Source organism: Ursus maritimus, unplaced genomic scaffold (assembly GCF_017311325.1).
Source record: "Ursus maritimus isolate PB19 unplaced genomic scaffold, ASM1731132v1 scaffold_35, whole genome shotgun sequence".
NCBI lineage: Eukaryota > Metazoa > Chordata > Mammalia > Carnivora > Ursidae > Ursus > Ursus maritimus.
This window is the reverse complement of record NW_024426119.1, coordinates 22,919,388-22,945,378: the sequence shown is the minus strand read 5'-3', so window position 1 is coordinate 22,945,378 and position 25,991 is coordinate 22,919,388. Positions and strand designations below refer to the sequence as shown.

The window sequence follows — 25,991 nt, the reverse complement described above, 5'->3', positions numbered from 1 at the left end:
AAACTGACAATGTTTAGCTGCTCTGTATAAAAACTCTTATCTATATAGTATTTCAAATGTAGGGGCGCCTAGGTGGCTCAGGTGGTTAAGTATCTGCCTCAGGCTTGGGTCATGATCCCAGGGTCCTGGGATCGAGCCCCATGTTGCCTGATTCTCCCTCTCCTTTCCACTTGTGTTCTCTCTCGCTATCTCTGTTGCTATCTCTCTCTCTCACATAAATAAACAGAATCTTAAAAAAAAAAAAATCAAAAGGGTTTGGTACCCAGTAGAAATAATGCAAATAGGGACTAACCTAATCATAAAAAATATCTGAATCTTAGATCCACAGAGTAAGTGATTGTAAGATCCCTGCTTGAGTTATTTTCAGTAATAACACTTACTCTCTTCCAAAGACAGCCCATTTTGGGAGAGGTAAGTCCTATTTTCTATCACAAAGTTTCCTACAAACTATCTTTCCAGAAAACTTAATATTCATTATTACTCTAAGTATAAATTTCTGTGAACTATTTTACTCTTCCATATACGTAGCTCCACCTTCTGAAATGCCCTCCCAGTTGAATTAAATTCATTTCCTTAGAACACAGCTCAAAACCTTACTTTCTTCTTTTCTTTACCACTATAAGTGGAACTTTTCCTAATCTAATTAATTGCTAGTATGTGCAATTATTAAACTGACTGGCAAATATTAAACTTCTGGCATTTCTTCTTTTTGCCAACATATTTAACTCTTGAGTTGTAAACAATAACCTCTTTTTATATGCATAAACAGGAAAGTTTCCTTCTGAATTTTAAGAAGTACCTAATATATTTGGGGGTACCTGGGTGACTCTGTCAGTTAAGCTTCCAACTCCTGATTTCAGTTCAGGTCATGATCTCAGGGTTGGAAGATCAAGCCCAAGACTTGCCCTCTGAATCCATGCCCTAGCAAGGAGCCTGCTTAAGATTCTCTATCTCCCTCTCCCCCTCTCCTCTTCCTCTCAATAAAAAAAGTAAATAATAAATAAATACATTTTAATTTTGCCAATAAAATTATACATAAATATACTCATTTATTGCATGACACTATAACCTCCACTTAAACATGACCTTGTATTTCTTAAATTTGAAATGATTAAATATGACTTACTTAGAATACTGTTTCAATTCTTCTGAAGTATCATCTACAAGGTCACTCTGCTTTGCTTCATATGCCATTGAACGATAGATCTTACAGGCAACTAACGCTTTAGCCATTGATTCTTCACCATGCTGCCATAAAAAACGGGCCATGACCTGTCTCTTCATAAGGCAAGCCCAAATTAATAGTTCATTAAGTGGATAAGGAAAGCGCTTGGTTTCTGGATCATCAATATCTACAATTTCATCTTTGGCTCTCTTCTTCTTTCCTTCTTCCACAGCTGTATCAATCTTCAAGGGAAAACAAATGTCTAAGATTCATTATAATAAGGCCATATGACATTAACGTGAGAATTTTTATAAAATCTCCTTTACACTATTCTTCAACCTAATTTAACTGCACAAATCAAAGTGCTATAAATTTTATATACTTATATTGTAGCTCAGGTTTTATGGAAATGGTATTTCTAAAAAAAAAATCATTGTAATAAAATTTTCCAAAATTAAAGAAAGGGCCTAAATATTTCAACTAATATGTGATAAAACATAATTTTAATGGAAGAAAAATTATGTCTAAAACACTTATCTTACATGTTGTTAATCAAGTTAAAATGGAATAAAAGGAGGCAGTTAAGCATTTATCAAAACATTAAAAAATTTTTTATTATAGCTAAATATAAAAAACATAGAATTGTTAACTCATAATAAATATCTTTTTGTATACGGGAAAATGAATAATCAAAGATTTATCTACAAATAAAAGTTCATTCTTGCTAAAACAAGTAGTTTTCTGTTTCATAAATACTAGTAAATTAGATAGAACAAAATCCAGAAAAGGCAAAATTTATGTGAACATACCTTTGGTCGATAGGGCTGTGCTGTTTTAATGAAATGATTGTGCCTCATTTTTTCCTTTTTATCTGCCCTATTCCCAAAAGATTCATGACTCTTGCGCAACTGAGGAGTGCTGCTGGACGTATTTCGGCCAGACCTCTGAAAATGAAAGCTTATTAGTTTTTACAGATTTAAATATACTGATAAGTCATAAAAATTTAAGAATTCATTCATACATATGTACAAATATGTACACACAAAAAAATGACTTGTTTTGGATTTCAGTTACAAAATATTTCTATGCAGTCTTATAGTTGAAAACGTATTTTTAAAAGACAATGCTACTTTCGCCATTCTAAGAATATAAGTAATTTTAAACTTTTAAAGTGTATGAGTTCTCATGAATTTTTAACTTACAAAGTATACAAAGTACATATATAGACTTCCCCCAAAATATTACATACCCGATTATTTCCACCAAGACTATTATATATTAATCGAAAACGTTTCCGAGTGTAGGTGCATCTATAGGTTCCTCCCATAAGATACTCAATAACAAGTCCTATATCGATTAGGGTGATCTTATATCCTGGAGGAAGATTTCCCTGGAAACAAATCATTAGTTTTATATAGACAGGATATTTCTCAATATTTCCATGCATGCCTAGAAATGCTGCACTCTACAAAATGACAAATGTTTACTTGTTACAGGGCGCTGGGGTTGCCAGCAGCTACCTTTACAGGAGAAGGAAGTAAGTTGTTCCTCATTTCCTTCTATAAGAAAAGGAGATTCTGAAATTTTGAAGTCACAAAGATGTGCTCAGGACAGAAGTATGGCTTATGGCAATAAGATCATTTGATCTTTCCACTGCCCTAATACTTCACACATAGAGGCAAAGGAACTTCTGAGGGCCAAGTACTCCATTTTCACCATTGCACATTATCATAAATTACATTTCCCTGCAAAAACAATGCTATAAATGTTAATTATGTTTCCAGACAGGCCCATAAGTACTTATAAGTATTTTTTAGCCCAAATTATATTGGTTATATTATAGTTTACACAAGTTTTTATAGCCTCATCTAAGATTTAGACTACCACTTATAACACTGTTTAGAACACTAAGACTTCATTTTTCCCAGGGCAACAATTTTTTAGAATATGAGCCATTTGTGAGTTTGGAAGATTGCCTGTTCGGAATCAAATATTTGGTTAATCTCACTAAATAATCTTAAAAGGGTTTAATCATAAGACAATTTACATATATCAACCAATTCTGCCCTCCTACTATCATCATTCTTTCCATTTCCCTAATTACAATTTCATAAAGTACTTTAAAAAACATTTTTAAAGATTTTATTTTAGAGAGAGAGCACGCACGCACACACACTGGGGAGGGGAAGAGGGAGAGAAAGAAGTTCTGCACACACTGAGTGCAGAGACTGATGTGGGGCTGGATCTCACGACCCTGAGCTCATGACCTGAGCCAAAATGAAGAGTTGGATGCTTAACTCACCGAGCCATCCAGGGGCCCCTAGGTACCCCAGGACTTTTAAAAACGTTTACACCTTTTATAATTTGGTTTTATCTGTGAAGTTTTAAATTTCTAGATACTTATATTCCTTAAACCTCTGATTTAAAAATTAATCAAAAATATTTTTAAGTGCCTGCGTGGCTCAGTCAGTTAAGTGTCTGCCTTTGGCTCAGGTCATGACCTGAGCGTCCTGGAATAGAGTTCCATGTCCAACTCCCTGCTCAGTGGGGAATCTGCTTCTCCCTCTCCCTCTCCCCCTTCCCCTGCTCATGCTCTCTCTCTCACTCAAATAAATAAAAGCTTTAAAATATATATTTTTAGGGGCGCCTGGGTGGCACAGTGGTTAAGCGTCTGCCTTTGGCTCAGGGCGTGATCCTGGCGTTATGGGATCGAGCCCCACATCAGGCTCCTCCGCTATGAGCCTGCTTCTTCCTCTCCCACCCCCCCTGCTTGTGTTCCCTCTCTCACTGGCTGTCTCTATCTCTGTCGAATAAATAAATAAAATCTTTAAAAAATATATATATATATTTTTGCACCTTAAATGCAAGATTTTTCTTTTTGTCTTGAGCAACCTCAAAATATGCTTTATGAATGAGGATTATCATGCATGTTTTTAGCTTTTTTAAATTTGATAAATACCATATATGATCCCACTTTAATGGGAAATACTTAAGGGAAATAATGCGCGATACCTTAAAAAAAGTATGATACGCAATTTCTCAAACTATACAAATACTACTTACAACGCTCAACTTACTAATTTGAATCAGAAAATAGTCAATTACTGCCTTTACTTTAGGATTTTTCACTTACAGAAATAGAAAAATTTGGGTTATTTAGTATAGCTACCAATATAAAGACAATCAATCTATAACAAATCTCTTGTTTCTAGAATTAAAAACTATAATTTTTTCTGCTAACCCGCGTACGTAAATCATAATGCAAATGTGTTTTAGAAACCCCTGGGGGCGCCTGGGTGGCACAGCGGTTAAGTGTCTGCCTTCGGCTCAGGGCGTGATCCCGGCTTTATGGGATCGAGCCCCACATCAGGCTCCTCCGCTAGGAGCCTGCTTCTCCCTCTCCCACTCCCCCTGCTTGTGTTCCCTCTCTCGCTGGCTGTCTCTCTCTCTCTCTCTCAAATAAATAAATAAATAAATAAATAAATAAATCTTTTTAAAAAAAAAGAAAGAAAGAAAAAAGAAACCCCTGGACTGAAGGTCTCCCCCATCACTCAAGCTTTCTAGGGAAAAAAAAAAAAAGCCTTAATTTAACAACAACCAAAAAACCCACAAATCAATGTGAAATGTCCAGAATAGGCAAATCCATACAGATAGAAAGCAGATTAACAGTTGCCTAGGGCAGGAGAGAGGCAGGAAGTAGAGAAGAAAGCAGGAATGGGGAGTGACTGCTAATGGGTACAGGGTTCCTCTAAAATTAGATTGTAGTGATAGTTGCACAACTGTGAATATACTAAAAGCCATCGAACTAAACACTTTAAATGGATCAATTTTATGGCATGTGAAATGTTTTAATAAAGCTATAAATGAAAACACATGGAAAAAACTGAATTAAAGAAAAATATTTTTAAATATAATAAAGTCTATGGTCTTCCTATGGGATGTTAGTTTAGTATTAAAAATGTGACAAAACAAAAAATTAAAACAGAAAATGGCATTTCTATTTTAATTTTTCAGTTTTTTTAATAGTACACTCACATTTAATTGCAAGTAAAAGTTTGAATGAAGAATTCTAGAAAAAAAAGCATTTTAGTTTAGAAACTAAAAAAATATTTCAATTAAATGATTATCTTTTCACTTAGGAAAATAAAACTGTAAGATACCAATATTTTAAATGACTATAAAATCTTTAATAAATGTTTAAGACTATTAATTCGCAAAGAATCCCAACAGAAGAGAAGGGGGATATTAGTACACCAAATTTGGTCACCACAAAATGGCTTCAGACCATATGACAGTGTTGTATATTCAGTCATGATCAATACTGGATTTTAAGAGAGCATTCATGCATGATTTCAGCATTTCAGCATTTATTACTGGCAAAATATGCCATGAAGATCATCATCCAGTGTTTCCCTCAATGTGTTAACTCAATGTCCTTTATAGGTCGAGGTAACAAATTTCTTTGGAACACAGAGAAAGAAGATACATTCTATCAATGATCTTTCTTTATGGATCAATGAGCATTATGAAATTCATCACACTAGATCTCAGATGACTAGAAACTCAGAAAACTCAGTCTTTTTTTTTTTTTTAAGATTTTATTTATTTATTCGATAGAGATAAGAGACAGCCAGCGAGAGAGGGTACACAAGCAGGGGGAGTGGGAGAGGAAGAAGCAGGCTCAGGGCGGAGGAGCCTGACGTGGGGCTCGATCCCATAACGCCGGGATCACGCCCTGAGCCGAAGGCAGACGCTTAACCGCTGTGCCACCCAGGCGCCCCCAGAAAACTCAGTCTTAATTTAGCCCTTATTTTATCTTGCTCTAAAAAATGTCATTTTATTGCTATTTTTAAGATGCATATTTAAATGTGTTTTAGAAACAGATGAACATCTGTGTAAACAATTTTTAAAATAGCATTTTCAAAAACAAAAATAAACTCTTACCTGTTTGACATCCCGAACAAGATGAAATAACATTGGATTAGTTGGACCTTGTTTCTTTAAGGAGAAAAAAATAAAGCAAACTATTATTTTTCTTCTAAAATAATGTAACAACTTCTTTTGTTACTTATAGGACTTTACGAACCTTCTTGCTCAAATTATATTGTTTTTCAGCTAAATAAGTTCTGTTCATAAAATGGAGCAAAGAAAAAGATAAACCATTTCATACTGTCATATTTACCTTCAATAAGATATATAATTTAGATTATGTTTTACTTATGCAAAAACACAAATTTTAAATCACACATAGCTTGCGAGCTTTAGAATTCTATCTTTAATTTACATTTCTTTCATTGATAATGGAGCTGTACTCTTTAAAAAAAAATTTTTTTTTAAATTTATTTATTTGAGAGAGAGAGTGTGTGCGAGCATGAGCAGGGCAGAAGGAAAGGAAGAAGCAGACCCTGCACTGAACAGGGAGCCTGATGCAGGACTCGATCCCAGGACTTCGGGATCATGACCTGAGCCAAAGGCAGATGCTCAACCGACTGAGCCACCGGGTGCACCTGTAGACTCCCTTCTTGTTAGAATGTACCTTGTTTCTGCCACTAACCATCAAGTTGCATCAATACTTTAAATATTTCAGATAACAAACTTTTAACATTTATATATGCCATCTTAATTTCCACTTAAGGAAGTTAGGATGGTATACTTATGTCCATAAATAAGTATCTTAATATCTTACTCCGATTTATGTATACTATTAGAGTAGACCAAGCACAAGTTCCATTGTTACAGTAATCTTACTTTGACGTTATTCTGTATTTTGAAAAAATACCCAGTTGTGTATCTCCCAAATCAAGATTGAAGTAAATGAGCCAAAAATGTATTATTCTTTCTAGACAGTGCTCTGATTCACCTGAAACTTACTGCAGTGAATTCTAAGCAGTACAAATCAAGACTTATTTTCAGTACTTCAAATCTATTGTTTAAAAGAAATGTCAAATGGGATTTTCCCCCCACCATTGTGTTATTATTATTATGAGGTTATTATAATATTCAATTCAATCTACTTTTCCATTTTGATCACATATACTTGGTAATAGATTTTCAGATTTTCAAATTTAACTGGGTAAACCTCTTATTTCTTTGAAAACATTATTTTATTGACTTTAAAATTCTTTTTTTTTTTTAAGATTTTATTTATTTATTTGAGAGAGAGAGAGAGCAGGAGAGTGGGGTGAAAGGCAGAGGGAGAAGGAGACTCCCCACTAAGCAGAGTCCGATGTGGGGTCTGATCCCAGGACTCTGGGATCATGCCCTGAGCTGAAGGCAGATGCTTAACTGACTGAGCCACCCAGGCACCCTACCTTTAAAATTCTACATAATATCTAAAGATGACTATACCTATACTGTGTATAAACTCTATTTTGCCTTACTTCGCTCTTTCTTTTTATAATATTTAATCTATCCACTCAGGAGCTGAGTTCTCTTTGGCAATTCTTCTCCATATGTTAATTAAAAAAAATAAATATGAAGTATTTCATTTTTTTAGGTATTGGCAAGTTTTATTGTATTTTCCCTAATCATACAGAAATGTAATATTTAGAATTCTATTTTATCTTAATCCATTAATGTTTATATATTAAATATAACTTCTTAGTATAAAATAAATATACTTTAATACAGCAGTTTTCAAAGTGTGGTCCAGTTTCCCTGAAGGCCCCCAAGACCCTTTCAGATGGTCCATGAGATCAAAAGTATTTTCAGAATCATGTTAAGTTGTCATTTTCATTTATGGCACCTGGGTGGCCCAGTTGGTTAAGCATCCAACTCTTAGTTTCCACTCAGGTCGTGATTTCGCGGTTGTGAGATTGAGCCCCATGTCAAGCTCCATGCTCAGCTTGCTTATGATTCTCTCTCCCTCTCCCTTTGCCCCTCTCTCCCCCCAAAACAAAGAAAAAAACCACGTTATTTGCATTTTTTCATTTCTCTCAGTGTTCAGTGGAGTTTTCCAGAGGCTTCTTGTTGTGTGATACTGTAAGATTAAATTCAAAAGCTGCCTTCTATGAAGTAAAGAGATTTGTAAGACAGTAAAACTTACTCTCCTCACTAATCTATTTTTCTTGAAAAATGTGTTAACATGTAATGGATTTATTATTGTTACTTAAAATTAGTATTTTTTAAATTTCTTGATTTTACATTCTAATGTGGTAAATATTGACATAAATAAACCCTCTTTAGAACAGCTCTTTTAAGTCCCCAACAATTTTTTATGTAATAGGACTCTGATAACAAAAAGTTTGAGAACCACTACTTTGTTATATAATCCTTTATCCTTAAAAACATTTTTATCAATAATTGATGCTGAAAAGTAACTATCGTCTTAATAACTCTGAGTTACACAATTAAAAAAATTACCTGCCTTGCTAACGGGATCAGTTTTTATTTTTATACCTGCTTTATATTTCAGCGATAAACCTTATTACTCAGCAAAATGAATAATCCTTTTAATTTTTATATCTGTTTCCTAGAAAGAGTAGAATGCCAACAAAGTTCAATCTAACTGTGCTAGATACTATTAAAGAAAAAAAATGGGGAAAATACAACTGTCCTCACCTAACTATGCCAATGGGTTCAGGGAGGCAGTGGCATGGCATTAGAACTACATTCTAAAGAATGAATACAATTCCAGTAAGTGGAGAGGAGTTGAGAAAAAAGAGACACCAGTGGTGTGTAAACAAGAAATTTTTTTTTTTTTAAGTTTCTATTTTTGGGAAATAGTAGGTGGACAACATAACTGAAACATCCAGTATGGGAAGGTATGGGTGGGAATAAAAGGCCAAGTGATGGAGTTAGCTAGGACAAAATTTCAAAAGCTGAAGAACTTTGGAAATCAAGCTAAGGGCTTGGGTATTGTTCTATACACACTGGGGAACTATCAAAGATTTTCTAACTGGGGAAATATATGGTAAAATATAGGATTATAATAATTAGTTTAAAGAATTGATTTGAAGAAAGGACAGATTAGATTACTGAGATAGTATGACTGCTATAAAGACAAAGTGCAAAGACATTAGGAATGAAAAGGAGGAGATAAATAGGCAGAAACTGATGAATGAACAGACAGCTTTGCAGAGAAGTTAGAAAGTCAGGATTTGCTAAGAGTGTACCTCAAAATATAGTACAATTAAACTAATGTTGGTAACATGGAAAACGAGTAACATGGGCAATGTTGGACACCTGAAATGAAAAAGGCTTTGTAAAGAAAAGGCTTTGTAAAGAAAACAGTTTTCAGGAGCTCTTTAGAAAAAAAAATGAAAAATGGTATGTAAGCTAAAAGGGGGATACCATAAGGTCAAAATCATGAATGTGAAAGAAACAAAAAGAAAAGAAAAAACAATGTGTAATTTCTCCATTAAGAAAAGGCATCAGAAGAAAGGGATAAAGAAGGGGGGGTAATCAGAAGGGGGAATGAAGCATGACAGACTATGGACTCTGAGAAACAAACTGAAGGCCGGTGATGGGTAGTGAGGAGGGCACGTGTTGCACGGTGCACTGGGTATTATACACAACTAATGAATCATCGAACTTTACAACAAAAACCAGGGATGTACTGTATGGTGACTAACATAATATAATAAAAAATATTAAAAAAAGAAAAGAAAAGAAAAGGCATCAAAAGAAGTTTGGTGTAACAAACGACCACCAAGAGGAAAAAGAAAAAAAAAAAAGGAAATACAATGACTCTGTAATTAAGAAGCTGATCCTGGGATGCCTGGGTGGCTCAGTCGTTAAGCGTCTGCCTTCGGCTCAAGTCATGATCCCAGGTCCTGCGACCGAGACCCACATCTGGTTCCCTGCTCGGCGGGAGGCCTGCTTCTCCGAACTCTCCCACTCCCCCTGCTTGTGCTCCCTCTCTCGCTGTGTCTCTCTCTGTCAAATAAATAAAAAATCTTAAAAAAAGAAGCCAATCCCATGGTTTTAAAAAGGGGATGAGGGGAAGGAATGGGAGACAGGGTTATTTACCTCCTTCCTACACGACTATGGTGACAGGGAAAATCTCCAGAAACAAGGAAAGGTTTTCAGACTGTCACATAACCAATCAACCCTAAGACTGGCTGTAATTCTTCCAAGTAATCAAGTAGACCATTAAAGGTTTTAGCAGTAGAACTGGGTATGTTCAGGTAAAATGACACTTCTCAAAGATGATAAAGCATAGTCAACAAAGAATTTTAACATACACTTACTGTGTTATAAAGTTCTTCCAGTCTAGGAATGGTAAGGAATTTATGCATGCTTACTCCATTTTCAATAAGAAGTTTCACAAATGCAACTCTATCCATTACAAGAGCATCAAGCATAGCTTGTTCCAAGGACCCAACCTAAAAGAATATAAAAATTAATTAATTTCATAGTCTAATTATACAAATAGTTCTAAATTCAAGTCCTTACTTGTTCCTGAACAGTTTTAGAACAAAATTAAAAAGGTGCAAAATAGGGGTGCCTGGGGGGCTCAGTCAGTTAAGTGTCCAACTCCTGATTTTGGTTCAGGTCATGATTTCAGGGTTGTGAGTTCAAGCCCCGCATCCGGCTCCATGCTGCATGTGAAGCCTGATTAAGATTCTCTCTCTCCCTCTTCCTCCGTCCCTCCTCCCACCTCAAAAAAAAAAAAAAAAAAAAAAACCATACAAAATAGTAAAAGGCTAGGACTTAAGGTATAAAGAGAATAGCAGAAAAGACCTCTACAGAGTAGCATTCCCCAAAGAACATTTCATAAGCAGTATTTCTGCAGGAGAGTGTTATATAGGGATAAAAAAGAAAAAAAAAAGAAAAAGAAAGTATCCATCATCAAGTAAATTCAGGGGGAAAATATCTTAGAGCAACAGTTCTCGATGTTTAGGAAAGTTTTTTTTGGAGGGATCATTTCAATAACTGGGGCCATTACTAACATTCAAAGGATACCAGAGATCATACAACATGCCAGACAATTTCACTCAAAAAGGAATTGTCCCATATCTCACACAACTTTGTTATCCTTAGATATTTACAAATAAAAATGCAATAGTTCTGCTTTACATATAAACACAAAGTACTGTCATGGTTTGTTTTACAAAATGAACTTTCTAAAAATACAACTACCATATAAATTACATAAGATGGTACTTAGCTTTCTTTAGAAATTTAACAGAAATTATTCATATTAGAGAAAAGTTACACCACCAAATAGCAACACAACCTGTGCTGTTTGAGTTTAATTTAACACATGTTTATCAGTCAGCATTTACAAGCTGTCCCCTTTAAGTTTTTAGGGACTCTTCATACAGATTCCAACAAATTCTGAATCAAATGCTATTAAATTAGTGGAGACACAAATATGGAGATTTCATTAAGTATCATTAGTAAAGGGTATTTTATTAACAGAACATTAATATATTTAATATTAATATATTTTATATGTATGATACTAAGATATTTTAATAGCTCATATTATTGCTTCTGTATATTTTTAATATTGGTACCATATGATAAAATAAAACTTTGTAGTGAAAAATCAATACCAAAATGATTGGGTTTTTTACCCCTTGTTTTTTGATCTTATTCTGATTCTGTCTTCAGAAGTTTACTAGACAACTATACAACTTCTCTACAGTAGCTTCCATTAACATTTCTTTCTCCAATCTATCCTCTATTTTCATCATTCAACAAAGGATTTGGTCACCGAGATCTTTTTAAGGATATAGACTAAATGCAAACCTTATACATGATGGGTTTTCAAGATGAAAGATCTTTTTTCTGCAGTATTTTTTTACTGCTCAGTTCTATATCATAACAAGGAAAATATTTTGACATTGTACTTAAAGATAAGGCCAAATTAACTAATAACACTTTAAAACTTATTTATTTTCTCATACTAACAACTGGTAATTTATCATGGCATGTTATTCCTATTTTAGTTAAGATTCTTTCTATCACATACAAATAATTCTGATATGTTATTACTTATTCTAACATTAACTACTTTACTCTAATTCCTGTTTGGTCTTCTTCGTGCTCTTTCTTTGTTCCTGTACTTGTAATGGGTGTTTTTCTGCTCCCATGGAATTTAAGTCATTAACAACATTCCTGTATTAGAGTGCACTCACAACTGCAGCATTTACACTGATTCTACATAAAATAAGTGCAAGCATCTAATTACTTATGCCATCTATATGTTGCCATTCTTGAGCACCTCTACTTTGAACTATCTATTTTTATTATAAATCACTTTCATTTGTCTTTATTACAATAGGGCATTATATTGTTTTTTTTTTAATTTGTGTAGAAAGCACTTAAAGTCAATTTTCATATAATAAAAAGCTCATAATAAAACTGATATGTTCTATCTGAATTGAACAAAAAGAAGTGTTCTATCTGAATTAGGTTTATAACCACTGCCTTAAAACAACAATAAAGCCTGACAAAATTTCCAATTTAAAAAAAAAAGGTTTAAAGAAAAATTATGTTTTGTTCTGCATTTCTTCATACACTCAATGCATTATGAACCCCTAACAAATGGAGAGGAAAAACAGTAAAACAATTATACCACAAACTCTAGCAGGAAGGAAAGCACAAAATCAAATAGGTAATATTGTATAGAACAAATCCATGAGATAAACCACATATATATAGAAGATAAAGGCTTTGTCCAAGCCTTTACATCTGAGGAGATAAGAAACCCAATGAAGCTATTCAACGGAATAAAAGGTTGGTTTACTATTACAGTTTTACCACAGCTGATTAACTTTGATTTTTTTCCTCTGTAGTCCTGTAAGAATGGAAGTGACTTATTCTTTTTTATTACTTATAGGAAATACATTTCCATGATTAAAAAAAATAATCAAATACCAAAGTGGTATAAAATGAAACTGTCTCCTCTGGCCCTCATCTCTACAAACATATCCCATAATAACAGTTTTCAGAAAGGTTCTAGGACTACATAGTGCCTGCAGATATGCCTCAATGTGTGTACATCCATAAACAGAATTTGCTAAAATGAAGTACATCCTATGCATGCTTTTCTGTAATTTGCTGTTTATACTTTGTAGATAGAAAAGATCTACCCCGTCCTCAGTAAAGACTGGATAAAATAATCCAAGGTGGGGATGAACATTTATTTTGCCAAGCTTCCTAGTGATTCAGACACGTAACAAAAATTTGTCAAGTATTTACTATGCCAGTCTGTGAATACAGCAGGTTAACAAAAAAATATATATATATTTTTTAATATTCTTGCTTCTCTAAAATTTACTTTCTAGGAGTAGAAAGAGAAACAAATAGCTAAGATATATGGTGATAAATGCTAAAGAAAAAAAATGGCAAAGAACACAGAAAATGCTGTCACAGGGGACTGCTATTAAAGTAGGGTGGATGGTCACCTGGGTGGTGCAATCGGTTGAGTGACTAACTCTTGGGGTTCGGCGCTGGTCCTATCTCAGGGTCATGAGATCAAGCCCCCAGTCAGGCTCTGCACTCAGCGTGGAATCTGCTTGGGATTCTCTCTCCCTCTCTCTCTGCCCCCCCCACCCATATGCACTCGTGCTCTTGTGCGTGCTCTCTCTCTCTAAAGTAAATAAACCTTAATAAAATAGGGTAGACAATAAAAGCCTAACTTGAGGAGGACGTTTGGTTAGAAACCAGAAAAAGAGGGGTGCCTGGCTGGCTCAGACAGAAGAGGGGGCAACTCTTGATCTCAGGGTCCTGAGTTTGAGCCCCACGCTGGGTGCAGACATTACTTAAATAAATAAATGTTTTTTAAAAAAAAGGAAAAGAGAAAAAGAAAACGAATTAAGTCCAGGTAGGCATCTAGACGAAACTGTTCCAGAGAGAAAAAACAGCAAGTACAAAGACGGGGGAGCATTCTTGGTATGTTTTAAGAACACACCAATATGGCTACATAAAAGAGTGCAAAGGGAATAGTGTTAGCATGTAAGGTAAGAGGTAGTAATACGGCAGAAGATGTGAAGCCCTATAGGCCATCATAAAGGGCTCTGGCTTATGCTCTGCATAAATGTGATGTGATCTACCTTCTGTCTAAAGGGAGAGGAAGAATGAGAATAAGGAAACCAAACAGGATGCTACTAAAACAATATAGAAGAAGGGTGATAATAGATTGGACCAGGATGATAAAAAAATTGGGTATTTTGAAAGTAGATCTGAAAATATTTACAAATGGAACTGGATTAGAATATATGAAAAAGAGAAAATAAAAAATGACACTGAGGTTTCTTATCCCCCAAATTGGGAAAAGGTTGTTGCCATTTAGTAAGATGGGAAAGACCGTGGAAGGACTGGTCTAAACATCTAAGATAACACTGTAATGAATTCTCTATACATAGAGGACTATTTTTTTTCCTTCCTTCCTTCCTTCCTTCCTTCCTTCCTTCCTTCCTTCCTCCTTCCCTCCCTCCTTCTTTTTCTTTTAACCTTTTGACCCCCTTCACCCATTCTCCCCACCCCTAATCTGTTCTGTTATCTATGAGCTTGATTTTTCTTTTTAAATTCCACATATAAAAGAGATCATATGGTATTTATAATTCACCTAGCATAATCTCAAGATCCATCTATGTTGTTGTAAATGGCAAGATTTCACTCTTTCTTATGGCTGAATAATACTCCATTGTATATATACACAATTTCCTTATCCATTCATCCATCAAGCCAGAAAACAATGAACAAAATGGCAGTAAGCACATACCTATCAATAATTACTTTAAATGTAAACAGACTAAATGCTCCAATCAAATGCACAGTGTTTGAATGGATTAAAAAAAAAATAAGACTCATCACCTATATGATGCCTGCAAGAGACTCACTTTAGATGTAGAGTCACAGACTAACAGTGAAGGGACAGAATAAGAATTCCATGCTAGGGGCACCTGGGTGGCACAGTTGTTAAGCGTCTGCCTTCGGCTCAGGGCGTGATCCCCGCGTTATGGGATAGAGCCGCACATCAGGCTCCTCCGCTATGAGCCTGCTTCTTCCTCTCCCACTCTCCCTTCTTGTGTTCCCTCTCTCGCTGGCTGTCTCTCTCTCTTCAAATAAATAAAAATAAAATCTTTAAAAAAAAAAAAAAAGGAATTCCATGCTAATGGTAACCAAAGACAAATGGAATGGTGATACTTATCTCAGACAAAACAGACTTTAAAACGAACACTGTAATAAGACAAAGAAGGCATTACATAATAATAAAGGAGTCAATCCAACAAGAAGATACAACATTTGTAAATATTTATGCTACCAATCCAGGAGGCCCTAAATAAATAAAGCAAATATAAAAAGACACAAAGGGAGAAAGAGACAGCAATACAGTAATGGTAGGATACTTTTAATACACCCCCCTTACATCGACTGATAGATCATCCAGACAGAAAATCAGTAAGAAAACATTGGCCCTAAATGGACTTAACAGATATTTACAGAACATCCCCATCCAAAAGCAAAAGAACACATATTCTTGTTAAGTGAATATGGAATATTTTCCAGGATAGATCATATGGTCGGCCATAAAACAAGTTTTAATAAAATTAGGAGGACGAAATAATCTTTTCCAACCACAATGGTATGAAACTAGAAATTAGTTATATGAAAAAAAACTGGAAAACTCACACATATGTGAAAATTAAACAACATGCTACTGAACAACCAATGAGTCAAAGAAACAAATAAACAACAAAAAAAGAACCTTGAAGCATTAAAAATGGAAATACAACATACCGAAATTTGTAGAATGGAGCAAAAGCAGTTCTAAGAGGAAAGCTGATAGCAATAAATGCCTACATCAAGAAATTTTAAGTCTCAAACAACTAACTTTACACCTCAAGAAATGAGAAAAAGAATAAACAAAACCCGAAGTTAGTAGAAGGAAGTAACAAAGATTAAAATAGAAATGAATGAAATAGAAACTAAAACGACAACAGAGAAGATCAAACTAAGAGCTGGTTTCTTGAAAAGATAAACAAAAGGTTGAGAAACCTTTAGTTAGAATCATGAAAAAAAAAAACCCCAAAAAACAAAAAAGAGGACACAAAATCAGAAATAAAACAGGAGATGTTACAACTAATAACACAGAAATACAAATGATTATAAGAGACTACTATGAACAATTATACACTACAACATCGGGACAACCGGGGGCCTTGGGTGGCTCAGTTGATTAAGTGTCTGCCTTTGGCTCAGGTCATGATCCTGGGGTTCTGCGATTGAGCCCCGAGTCGGGTTCCCTGCTCAGTGGGCAGTCTGCTTCTCTCTCTCCCTCTACACCTCCCCACTGCTCCTCCTCTCTCTCTCTCTCTCTCTCAAATAAATGCATAAAATCTTTTAAAAAAACAACAAAAGACAACCTACAGGCTCCCTACTCTGAGGGGAGCCTGCTTTTCCCTCTCCTTCCACCACTCCTCCTACTTGTGCTCTTTCTCTCTCAAATAAATAAACAAAAGCTTTGAAAAAAAATTGGACATCTTAGAAGAAATGCCTAAATTCCTGGGAAAATACTACCTACCAAGACTGAATTATGATGAAATGGAAAATGTGAACAGACCAATTACTAGTAAGGTGATTGAATCAATAATCAAAAACCTACCAACAAACAGAAGAACAGGACCAGACAGCTCACTGGTGAATACTACCAAACATTCAAAGAAGAATTAATATTAATCCTTCTTAATCTCTCCAAAAAAATACAGGAGGAGGAAACTCTTCCAAACTTATTTTATGACCCTAGCATTATCCTGATACCAAAATTAGATCACAACCCAAGAAAATAACAGGCCAATATCCCTGATAAACACAGATGTATAGGTACTATTTCTAAGACTTCTTTCAGTTCTTGGATTTTTAGTGATCAATACTCTATAAACAATAAGGTTTTATCATGAACAAAACAGAACTTATTAAATCCTAAATGGATCTGGATGTTGTAGAAATGTTTAGCTAAACTAATTTTGCATTTTAGGCAGACATAAAATGTCAAGTTAGATCACAGTTCCAGCAAATACTTCGTTTTTACACAGTCTAATTTAATTACATAGTGTATATAGATTATTTACATACCAGCCACTGCTGTCCATAAACAAACACATGATTTTTGGCAATGTCAACTCTATCCCATGCCAACGTAAGGATGAGCTGGTCAAATGCAGATGCGTTAGTGCCTAATTGAATAAAGAAAACAGTCGACAAGTTCAATTAATTTATCTCCATTAAAATGTGAACACTTATGAATTCTCCCCATTCCCTTTCAATTAACTTATATATCTCGTTTCAGTCACTGTTCAGAGGCAGCCTGCCTCAGAGACATAAGGTTACCCCCAGGGTTGAGGGCTTTTATTTTCCAACTACAGAAAACACACAGCCTCATTCATTGCAAACAACTCAGAATGCAGAACAATAAGAATAAAACAAAGATGATCTGTTTCTATCACAGAGATAGTACCATGTTAAGATTATGAAAAACATCCTTACAGGTGCTTTTCTGCACATATATAAATTCATACAAATACTTTTGTCTATGCAAAAGCATATGATACTATACAAAGTATTCAGTAGCCTACTTCATGTACCTTAACATCATACCTTAGTTTTGTAGAATAGTACAAAGAGATCACCTTATATACATATTAATAATACCTTTTAAAGGTGAACTAAAGTTGATTCAAAAAACACTCTAGTGGACATTCAGGTTATTTTGAATTTTTTGGTGAGTATACTTTTATGCACATGCTTGATTATTTAAATAGGATGATTCTGTAGAAGCCAAAATGCTGGGTAAAGAACATATACTTTAAAATTTTTGATATACTGCCAAAATATGTTCCAGAAAGGTGATACCATCCATCAATGGTATAAGAATACCCAGTAGGGGAGTAAAATGCTTCTTGTATTAACATTTACTTTGTTTTAATTATAATATTGACCATCTTTCTACATTTTTCCCAAGCATTTGTATTATTCCGCTAACATCTTTTACATAAATTCTGACTCATTTTTCCATGAGGTATTGATCATCTTACTATTCATTTATAACAACTCTTTGTGGTCCCTCCAGATTCCTATTCCTTAATGTCTTCATCTATAAAATGAGGAAATAATAGGAAATCTGCCTCTTAGGGTGGTTGTGAGATTAAATGATAAACAGTATAAAACACTAAATCACAGTGGCTAGCACAAAGAAAGTATATGGCAAATATTAGGTGTTTTCTTTTTTATTTAAATGTATGCAATCCCATTTATTGATATTTCCCTTTATAGTTTCTGGATTTTCTATTACTTATGATGTCTTATTCCCAAGATGTAAATATATTTTGTTATAGTATTTTAAAAATATCTGATCTATTAGCACTTCTTATGGTCTAATATTTGGGAAATTCTTGTGAATGACAACAACATGGTGTCCTCTTGCTCTGCTCCTGCCACCTCACTGCAAACTTGGACTTTCAAGTATCCACCCAGATGGGACACAGTTTCAGCTTCTAACTTTTGGAAAGATTTTTCACTGTAATTCTGTTTATTGTTGGATGTCTTTGGCAAGATGAGAGGACAACACAGTTCAATGCGATGTGCGTTAACACTTTAATCCTCAAAGATACCACTAGCTTTCTTTCCAAACTTCCTTTCAGAATGAAAACAGCATATTTAAGAACGTTTTAATTTCTATCAACCAAGACCTCATTGCCTTTAAACACTTGCTTTCAGCCAATTAAAATGTGAAACATTCTTAATACTGTAATTAAATGGGTCTGGTGCCAAAAACCTTGCAGAAATTTAAAAAAAATTTTTAATTTCTACAAGACAAAAACAAAAGCCCATTTACTGTCACAGAAAGCTAACACTGTCTTCCACAAAGAACAATTATTGAAAAATTCAGTTCCCAAACATTTAGCTAGATTAAGAAGTCCTATCTTATATAAACAGGCTATAAGTAAAATTATTACAAATTAAAAAAATTTTAAATCTTACCTTTAAGCAGGGCAGTAAGTATTGCTACATCTATATCTTGATGTTCATCTGATCCAATGTGGAAAACCGTGATCTATTTAAAGATCAATTCATAATATTATGCCTTTATATTTTCAAAGCTAAGGCATAAGGTATATAAAACAAGAAGCAATTTCGAACTACATGGGAGATAAAGTTTTTTGGGATTTTTGGTCAGAAATTACTTCATTTAAAACAAAAATCCCCACAAAATTAAAAAACCTTCTATCATTTACCAAATAAAAATGGCAAGTATACTCAAAATATTTAGTTTCATATTATATTAATTTTTTTTACCTACTTTAGGTACGTTACTAGAGTAATCAACTCATGGCGTAAGACTACAGATTACATGTCTGAGTAAATCCTGATGCTCTTTCTACAGAGTGAACATTTAATTCAAGTTATATATATATATATGGGTTCTTGAATGAAAAATGTTTTCTTCAATCCTTTTACTGGAAATTTCTTTAAATTATTTGAAGTGAAATGCCACTTGAGAGGTTTCTATTTAATAACATTTTTCATAAAATAAAAGATTATAACGCCATACACATTTTACAATTTTATTGTGTACAAAAAGGAAATGCATGAAAAACAGCAGATCAAATCATGTTATCGTCTACCTATCAAAGTTGTTAAAAAATTTTAAGCCCATGTTTAGATAACTGCAACACTGATCTTTAATTTAATCTGAGCATTCAATCAGAGTAAAATAAATTTTTTTCCAAATATATTGTTTTTTTTTTCCTTTCAGTAATCTCTACACCCAATGTGGGGCTCGAACTTACAACCCTGAGATCAAGAGTTGCACTGCTCTGGGGCGCCTGGGTGGCACAGCGGTTAAGCGTTTGCCTTCGGCTCAGGGCGTGATCCTGGCGTTATGGGATCGAGCCCCACATCAGGCTCCTCTGCTGTGAGCCTGCTTCTTCCTCTCCCACTCCCCCTGCTTGTGTTCCCTCTCTCGCTGGCTGTCTCTATCTCTGTCGAATAAATAAATAAAATCTTTAAAAAAAAAAAAAAAAAAAAAGAGTTGCACTGCTCTACTGACTGAGCCAGCCAGGTGCCTCTTCAAATATATTTTAGAGAAGCCATAAACTACTCTTTACAGTTCTTCCTTGATTCTAGATATAATCTGTTGAGGCCTAGTTACTAAACTTTTCCTAAAACAGAAGTGCAAATATATGTCTCGATACCATATAAAAACTATAATCCTTCTCTGATATCACTCTGTTTGACCCAACAACAAATGACATCTTTACATGGTTAAAAAATACTTTAGAATGTTAAATCCAAATTTAAAAAAAAAGTATTTCAGGGTGCTTGAGTGGCTCATTTAGTTGGTTAAGTGTCTGACTCTTGGTTTTGGCTCAGGTCATGATCTCGCAGTTGCAGGACTGAGCCCCAGGATGGAGCCCCACGTCGGGCTCTGTGCTCACTGCAGATTTTGCTTTGGATTCTTTCTCTGTCTCCCTCTCCCTCTGCCCCACCCCACATACACTCTCTTTCTTCCTAAAATAAATAAAATCTTAAAAAAAAAAGTATTTCATGAATTTAAAACGTGTTTTGAATGAAATAAAAAGGCTTATTCTGTAGAAATCTACTTACAAGCTCCTTTCTTTTCATGCACTCCATCAGTGTTTGAAATAAATGAACTGCTTCACTCTGGCCAAAGTTAAATGTTTTTTTGATGGTTGAAATAATATCAGGCTCTGCTGCATCAGGAAGATTGCTGGAGTGAGAGGAAACATAACTTAATTTTCTATTATTTGTAGACTCTAATATGAAGTTTAGGTGAATCTATGTAAGACCTTTAGAGATAATGTGTTAATATTAAACACTTGACCCTGAGTGAGATATTGTCCTTTATGAGACTCCCAACAATAAGTCATATGGGGGGGGAAAGTAAATGGAGTTATTTTCTCTATGAATTATTTTAAATTATTTTACAAGGCATGTATGTGTTGTAACAGCACTACTCACATTTTATAAGATACTCTATAAAGATAACTTTAAGATATTATGGTGTATTATGCAATACTTTGCCAAGATGTCTTACACATAAGCACATTCACATTTTTCTCTTTTCCTCAATAGGTAATGTAATTATATGGCTCAAAAATATGATGATATAAAACATTATTAAACATAAAAATGAAAATTATCGTGAAAGTCTCTTTTCCACTATCTTCTATCCGCCTGGTTCCATCTCAACTGCTTTCCTTTTTCCATGTATATACTTCGGTAATTTTCCCAAATCTGGTACACAGATACCAGCCTTTCTTAGCTACAAACTATTCTGTTATGTAAATATACCATAATTTATCTAGCCCTCTTGATACACATTCTATTTGGTCCAATCTTTTGTAACACTGTAATGAATAACTTTTTATGTTTTTATGTATTTTACATGTATAAAAAAGTACATCTATATAAACAATTCCTAGAAATGGAACTAATAGGTCCAAAGAAATATGCCTCTGTATGTTTGACAGATCTTGCAAAATTGTCCTCTATGTAGACTGTTATACTTTAATTCATTCCAATAACATATCACACAAGCTATTTCCTCAAACCGTAACAAGGTTATTATATTAAACTTAAAAATTTTCATGTTCATAAAATACTGAAATGAATCTAATACTCTAAAAACCACAAGCCTCTTTACAAAGTTACTGAAATCTTTTTGTAATCACACACTTACCCTCCCTCTTCTGTTTGCTTATGAATATATGCTAGCAGATCTGCAGCTCTGCCTGTTCCTTCACAAACGACGACTGGAACAGGAGGACTTTCTTGAAGATATTCTAAAACCGTGAGGATAACATTTGGCCCGCCCTCAAATATAAGTGCCACCACAGGGACGCCTTGTCCAATTCCTTAAAAAAGTAAAAGATTATAAGATATTAGGCAAAATACAGTAATTTAATAATTTTTTACTTAATCAAAACACAAAATAAAAATAAAAAGCCAAAATATAATTTCTTATAAGACTGCTGACTTCATTTCAAGCATTCAACATGATACCAATCTAGCCTAAGTGAATTAAATACTGAATAAATTACGTTTTCATTAACTTAAAGTTTGTTCTAAACGACAAAGTTAGAAAATACATGATTAGGAATGCACTAGAATTTATTCACTGAAAAGTAAAAATTATTTTTATACTTCATTAACTGAACTCTTGACAAGAAATTTATAACACCAATTCGTTTTTTAGTTTGTTTTTTCAAGATTTTTTTAAAGTAATCCCTTCACTCAAGGTGGGGTCTAACCCCCAAGATCAAGAGTTACATGCCCCACCAAATAAGCCAGCCAGGCACCCTTAGTTTGTTTTTCAATACTGTATAAGTTGAACTTCTAATGTATATTTGTTTTTATTCACTTTTAAAATGTATATTCTGATTTCAAATGCACTGAGACATTAATATAGAAGTTAATGACAGGGCGCCTGGATGGCTCAGTTGGTTAAGCGTCTGCCTGCAGCTCAGGTCATGATCCTAGGGTCCTGGGATCGAATCCCGCATCGGTCTCCTTGCTCAGTGGGGAGCCTGCTTCTCCTTCTCCTGCTCTCCCTGCTTGTGCTCTGTGTCAAATAAATAAATAAAATCTTTAAAAAAAAAAAAAAGAAGATGTTAATGACAGAGCCAGGATTACATCAATGGAACTGATCAATAAAATCCAGGACCTCTACAAGAGTAACAGAAAAGATATAGTGAAGAACACCAATTTTTGTTTTTATAATTACCTGCAATGCAGTGAGAGAATCCAAAATACAAGTTAACTGTAGGATTCTAAAATGCTCCTGAATTTCAGGAAAGGATATGACTCCGTCATATCTGAATGCACCGTTCTATAATTTTGTATTTCTATTTCACTTTGTCACACAGCCCACCTTCTTGGTGTCCTCAGATAATAAAATTTCTTCTTTTTAAAAGAAAAATCTACATGTTGAACCATAAAGTATGACCATGTTTGGAAAGGAAGACAAGTGTCAAGAATACTAACTTTTAAGACTTATTTACCAAAGAGTGATACACCTATTCATGTTATAAACTTTAAACAAGATGATTCTTACTTTGCAATAAGGTATTTTTCCTCTTCAACCCTGAATTTCAAGTCATGTATTAGAATATATCACACATTAAGAATATTTCTGAATTCCTTGGGCTGCAATAGGATTACAATAGCAACAGAGCTTCCAACAAACCTCTGTGGCTTTGGCATCAATATCTGAGTACCCTATTTGGCCTCAGACTTCTTTCCCTAAGTCTATTTTGCCCAAGGTCAGTCATTTTTGTTCTTTCCTATGTTGTCTTACTACAAAAGGAAATGAGCACTTTATTTTTTTTTTTTTAAAGATTTTATTTATTTATTTGACAGAGATAGAGACAGCCAGTGAGAGAGGGAACACAAGCAGGGGGAGTGGGAGAGGAAGAAGCAGGCTCATAGTGGAGGAGCCTGACGTGGGGCTCGATCCCGTAACGCCGGGATCACGCCCTGAGCCGAAGGCAGACGCTTTAACCGCTGTGCCACCCAGGCGCCCCGGAAATGAGCACTTTAAAGAACCTTTTTAGAATGCTGCTGGCCATTAACATACCTAGAATAACTTCAACAATAACAAATTTATAAATTCCCTTACTAGCATGAATTCTTTGCTGATTAATAGTTTTTTCAAGTTCTCTTCTCAATCTCACTTCTGCCCCATACTTTCCAACAGTGCCATCATCCACCAATATGAAATGGGAATGTAGATTATTCAGAACATTCAATTTGCTCAGAGGGTTCAACAAGGTTTGATAAGGAGCAACCACCTAAACAACAGCAAACATAAGAGTTAATGGGTAGGATTAAATATAAAAAAATTAACTTTGAAATAATCTGTAAAGGCAAATAGGAGGTAAAATTCTATTTACAATATAGTAACAAATAGAAAATGTCAAAAAATATGTCAAAAAGCACAAGCTTTAAAGCTGGCTGATGATTAACCAATAATGGGTCAGACCATACAATTGTATTTCAAATCTTACTGCAGAATATGTATTATTTTATTATCACATGCAAAGGAAACAAAATAAACGAGTATATAGTATGTAGAAACTGTTAGATTATTAGTGAATACAGTGCAATACACAAAAGACACTGAATAAGAACAATTTAATATCAATTATATTTTTCTATTTTTCTAGCGCACAATCTTTAAAATTGATGTAAGAAATTTAATTGCACTTGAAAGCGATCATTATGATTCAGTAATTCCTTTTCAGTATTCTCTTAATATTTATAACTAATTCACATGTCCTTAACCTACTCAAATAAAACGCTAACATTTGATTACTACTCTTAGTGACAGTAAAATTAATTCTTAATATCACATAGTCATTAAAAATTTAATTACAAAGACTGGCATGATTTGGAAAAATTGTGAAATAATTATAGAGAAAGGCCGAAACCAAAACGTACTAATACTATAATGACAAGTACTTATATCTATGAATGCATTTTTGGAAGGATCATAAGAAAACTTCAGGTAAAAAGGAAAAAAAAGAAAGAAAACCACAGGAAAATACTTTTTAAACATAACTTTGAAAAGTATGGTATGATCATGAATAGTTTAAGGTGACTCGTGCTATTCTTGCTCTAATTTTGTTTATACAAGTTCAAATAGAAGAAATTTTTTAAATCATTCTTACATCTCTCCCAACAAGATCATTTCTGTTTTCAATCACTCCCCAGGGTGCTATTCCAATAGTGCAAATCTTTCGAGATGATCTGGAAGCGTGTTCTTTGAGGGCATCACCAACATGTTTTGCCACACCTGTTCACATAAAATTTAATTTACTTTATGTGAAAGTAGTTATTACTTTCAGAATAATCCTGTACTCAATCTATAACATTATAATTGTTGATATTTTTCTTTACACAAAGAAGATAAAAAGCAACAAGGTCCAAAAGACAAACTTACAAAAGAAAACACAAGGACCAAAAAGAAAACAAAACAAAACAAAAAAACCCCACAATGTCAAATCACTACAACTGCCTGAAACACACGTAAAAGTAACTTTTACCATGTTGTTAGGCCTAGTCCTCTCTTAGATTCCTCATGTAAGTAACTGTAGTTTTTTGTTATTGCTCTACACATCATCTAAAAAAAAATGAAGAGTATGGCTCAGGACCATAAGCAAAACACACACACACAACAAGCAACTACAAAAGTTGTCCAACTGAATCAAAAATTAGGAGAAAAGTAGAAAAGACAATTCAAAAGAGCATATGACTCCTCATTATCACTTATGGGTTGAACTGTATCCTTCCCAAAATTCGTATGTTGAAATCCTAATCACAGAACCTCAGAGTGTGACTGCATTTGGAGATGGGTCCTTTAAAGAGGTTATACATTTAAAAATGAAAGAGGTTATACATTTAAAAATGAGGCCACTATGGTGGGACCTAATCAATCTGCCTGGTGTCCTTTTAAGAAGGTGAAATTCTGGACACAAAAAGAGACACCAGGAATACAGATGCAGGGCAAAGAGGACACGTGAGAAGGTGGCTATCTACAAGCCACGGAGAGAGGCCTCAGAAGGAACCAAACCTGCTAATATCTTGATCTTGGACCTCCAAAACTGTGAGAAAATAAATTAATTTTGTTTAAGCCACCCAGTCTGTGCTATGTTGTTATGGCAGCCCTAGAAAACCACTATAACACTCAATTTGGTTTTTATAATGCATGAGATCTCATTCCTCACCTAGATTATGGAAATAGCATCTTCACTAGTCTTCCAATTGCTGCCTTGCCTGTTTACAGTCTACTTTCAAAACATCATCCAAGTGATCTTTGCTCTTGTCAACTCTCTGCTTAAAATCTTCC

The 25,991-nt window shown here is 34.3% G+C and overlaps 1 protein-coding gene across 1 annotated transcript in view; it reads right to left on the bottom strand.

Annotated features, from left to right (window-relative positions):
- Window positions 1–25,991, bottom strand: part of TRPM7 (transient receptor potential cation channel subfamily M member 7) — a 117,175-nt gene that overhangs the window by 49,814 nt on the left and 41,370 nt on the right. Inside the window, exons 6-16 of the mRNA XM_008705960.2 lie at window positions 24,814–24,938; window positions 23,763–23,934; window positions 21,825–21,999; window positions 20,729–20,852; window positions 19,103–19,175; window positions 17,198–17,298; window positions 10,357–10,491; window positions 6,110–6,163; window positions 2,415–2,555; window positions 1,975–2,109; window positions 1,127–1,407 (exon numbers count right to left, since the gene is read on the bottom strand). Of these exons, the coding sequence (XP_008704182.2) occupies window positions 1,127–1,407; window positions 1,975–2,109; window positions 2,415–2,555; window positions 6,110–6,163; window positions 10,357–10,491; window positions 17,198–17,298; window positions 19,103–19,175; window positions 20,729–20,852; window positions 21,825–21,999; window positions 23,763–23,934; window positions 24,814–24,938 (1,516 nt within the window). The remainder of the gene's footprint in view (window positions 1–1,126; window positions 1,408–1,974; window positions 2,110–2,414; window positions 2,556–6,109; window positions 6,164–10,356; window positions 10,492–17,197; window positions 17,299–19,102; window positions 19,176–20,728; window positions 20,853–21,824; window positions 22,000–23,762; window positions 23,935–24,813; window positions 24,939–25,991) is intronic.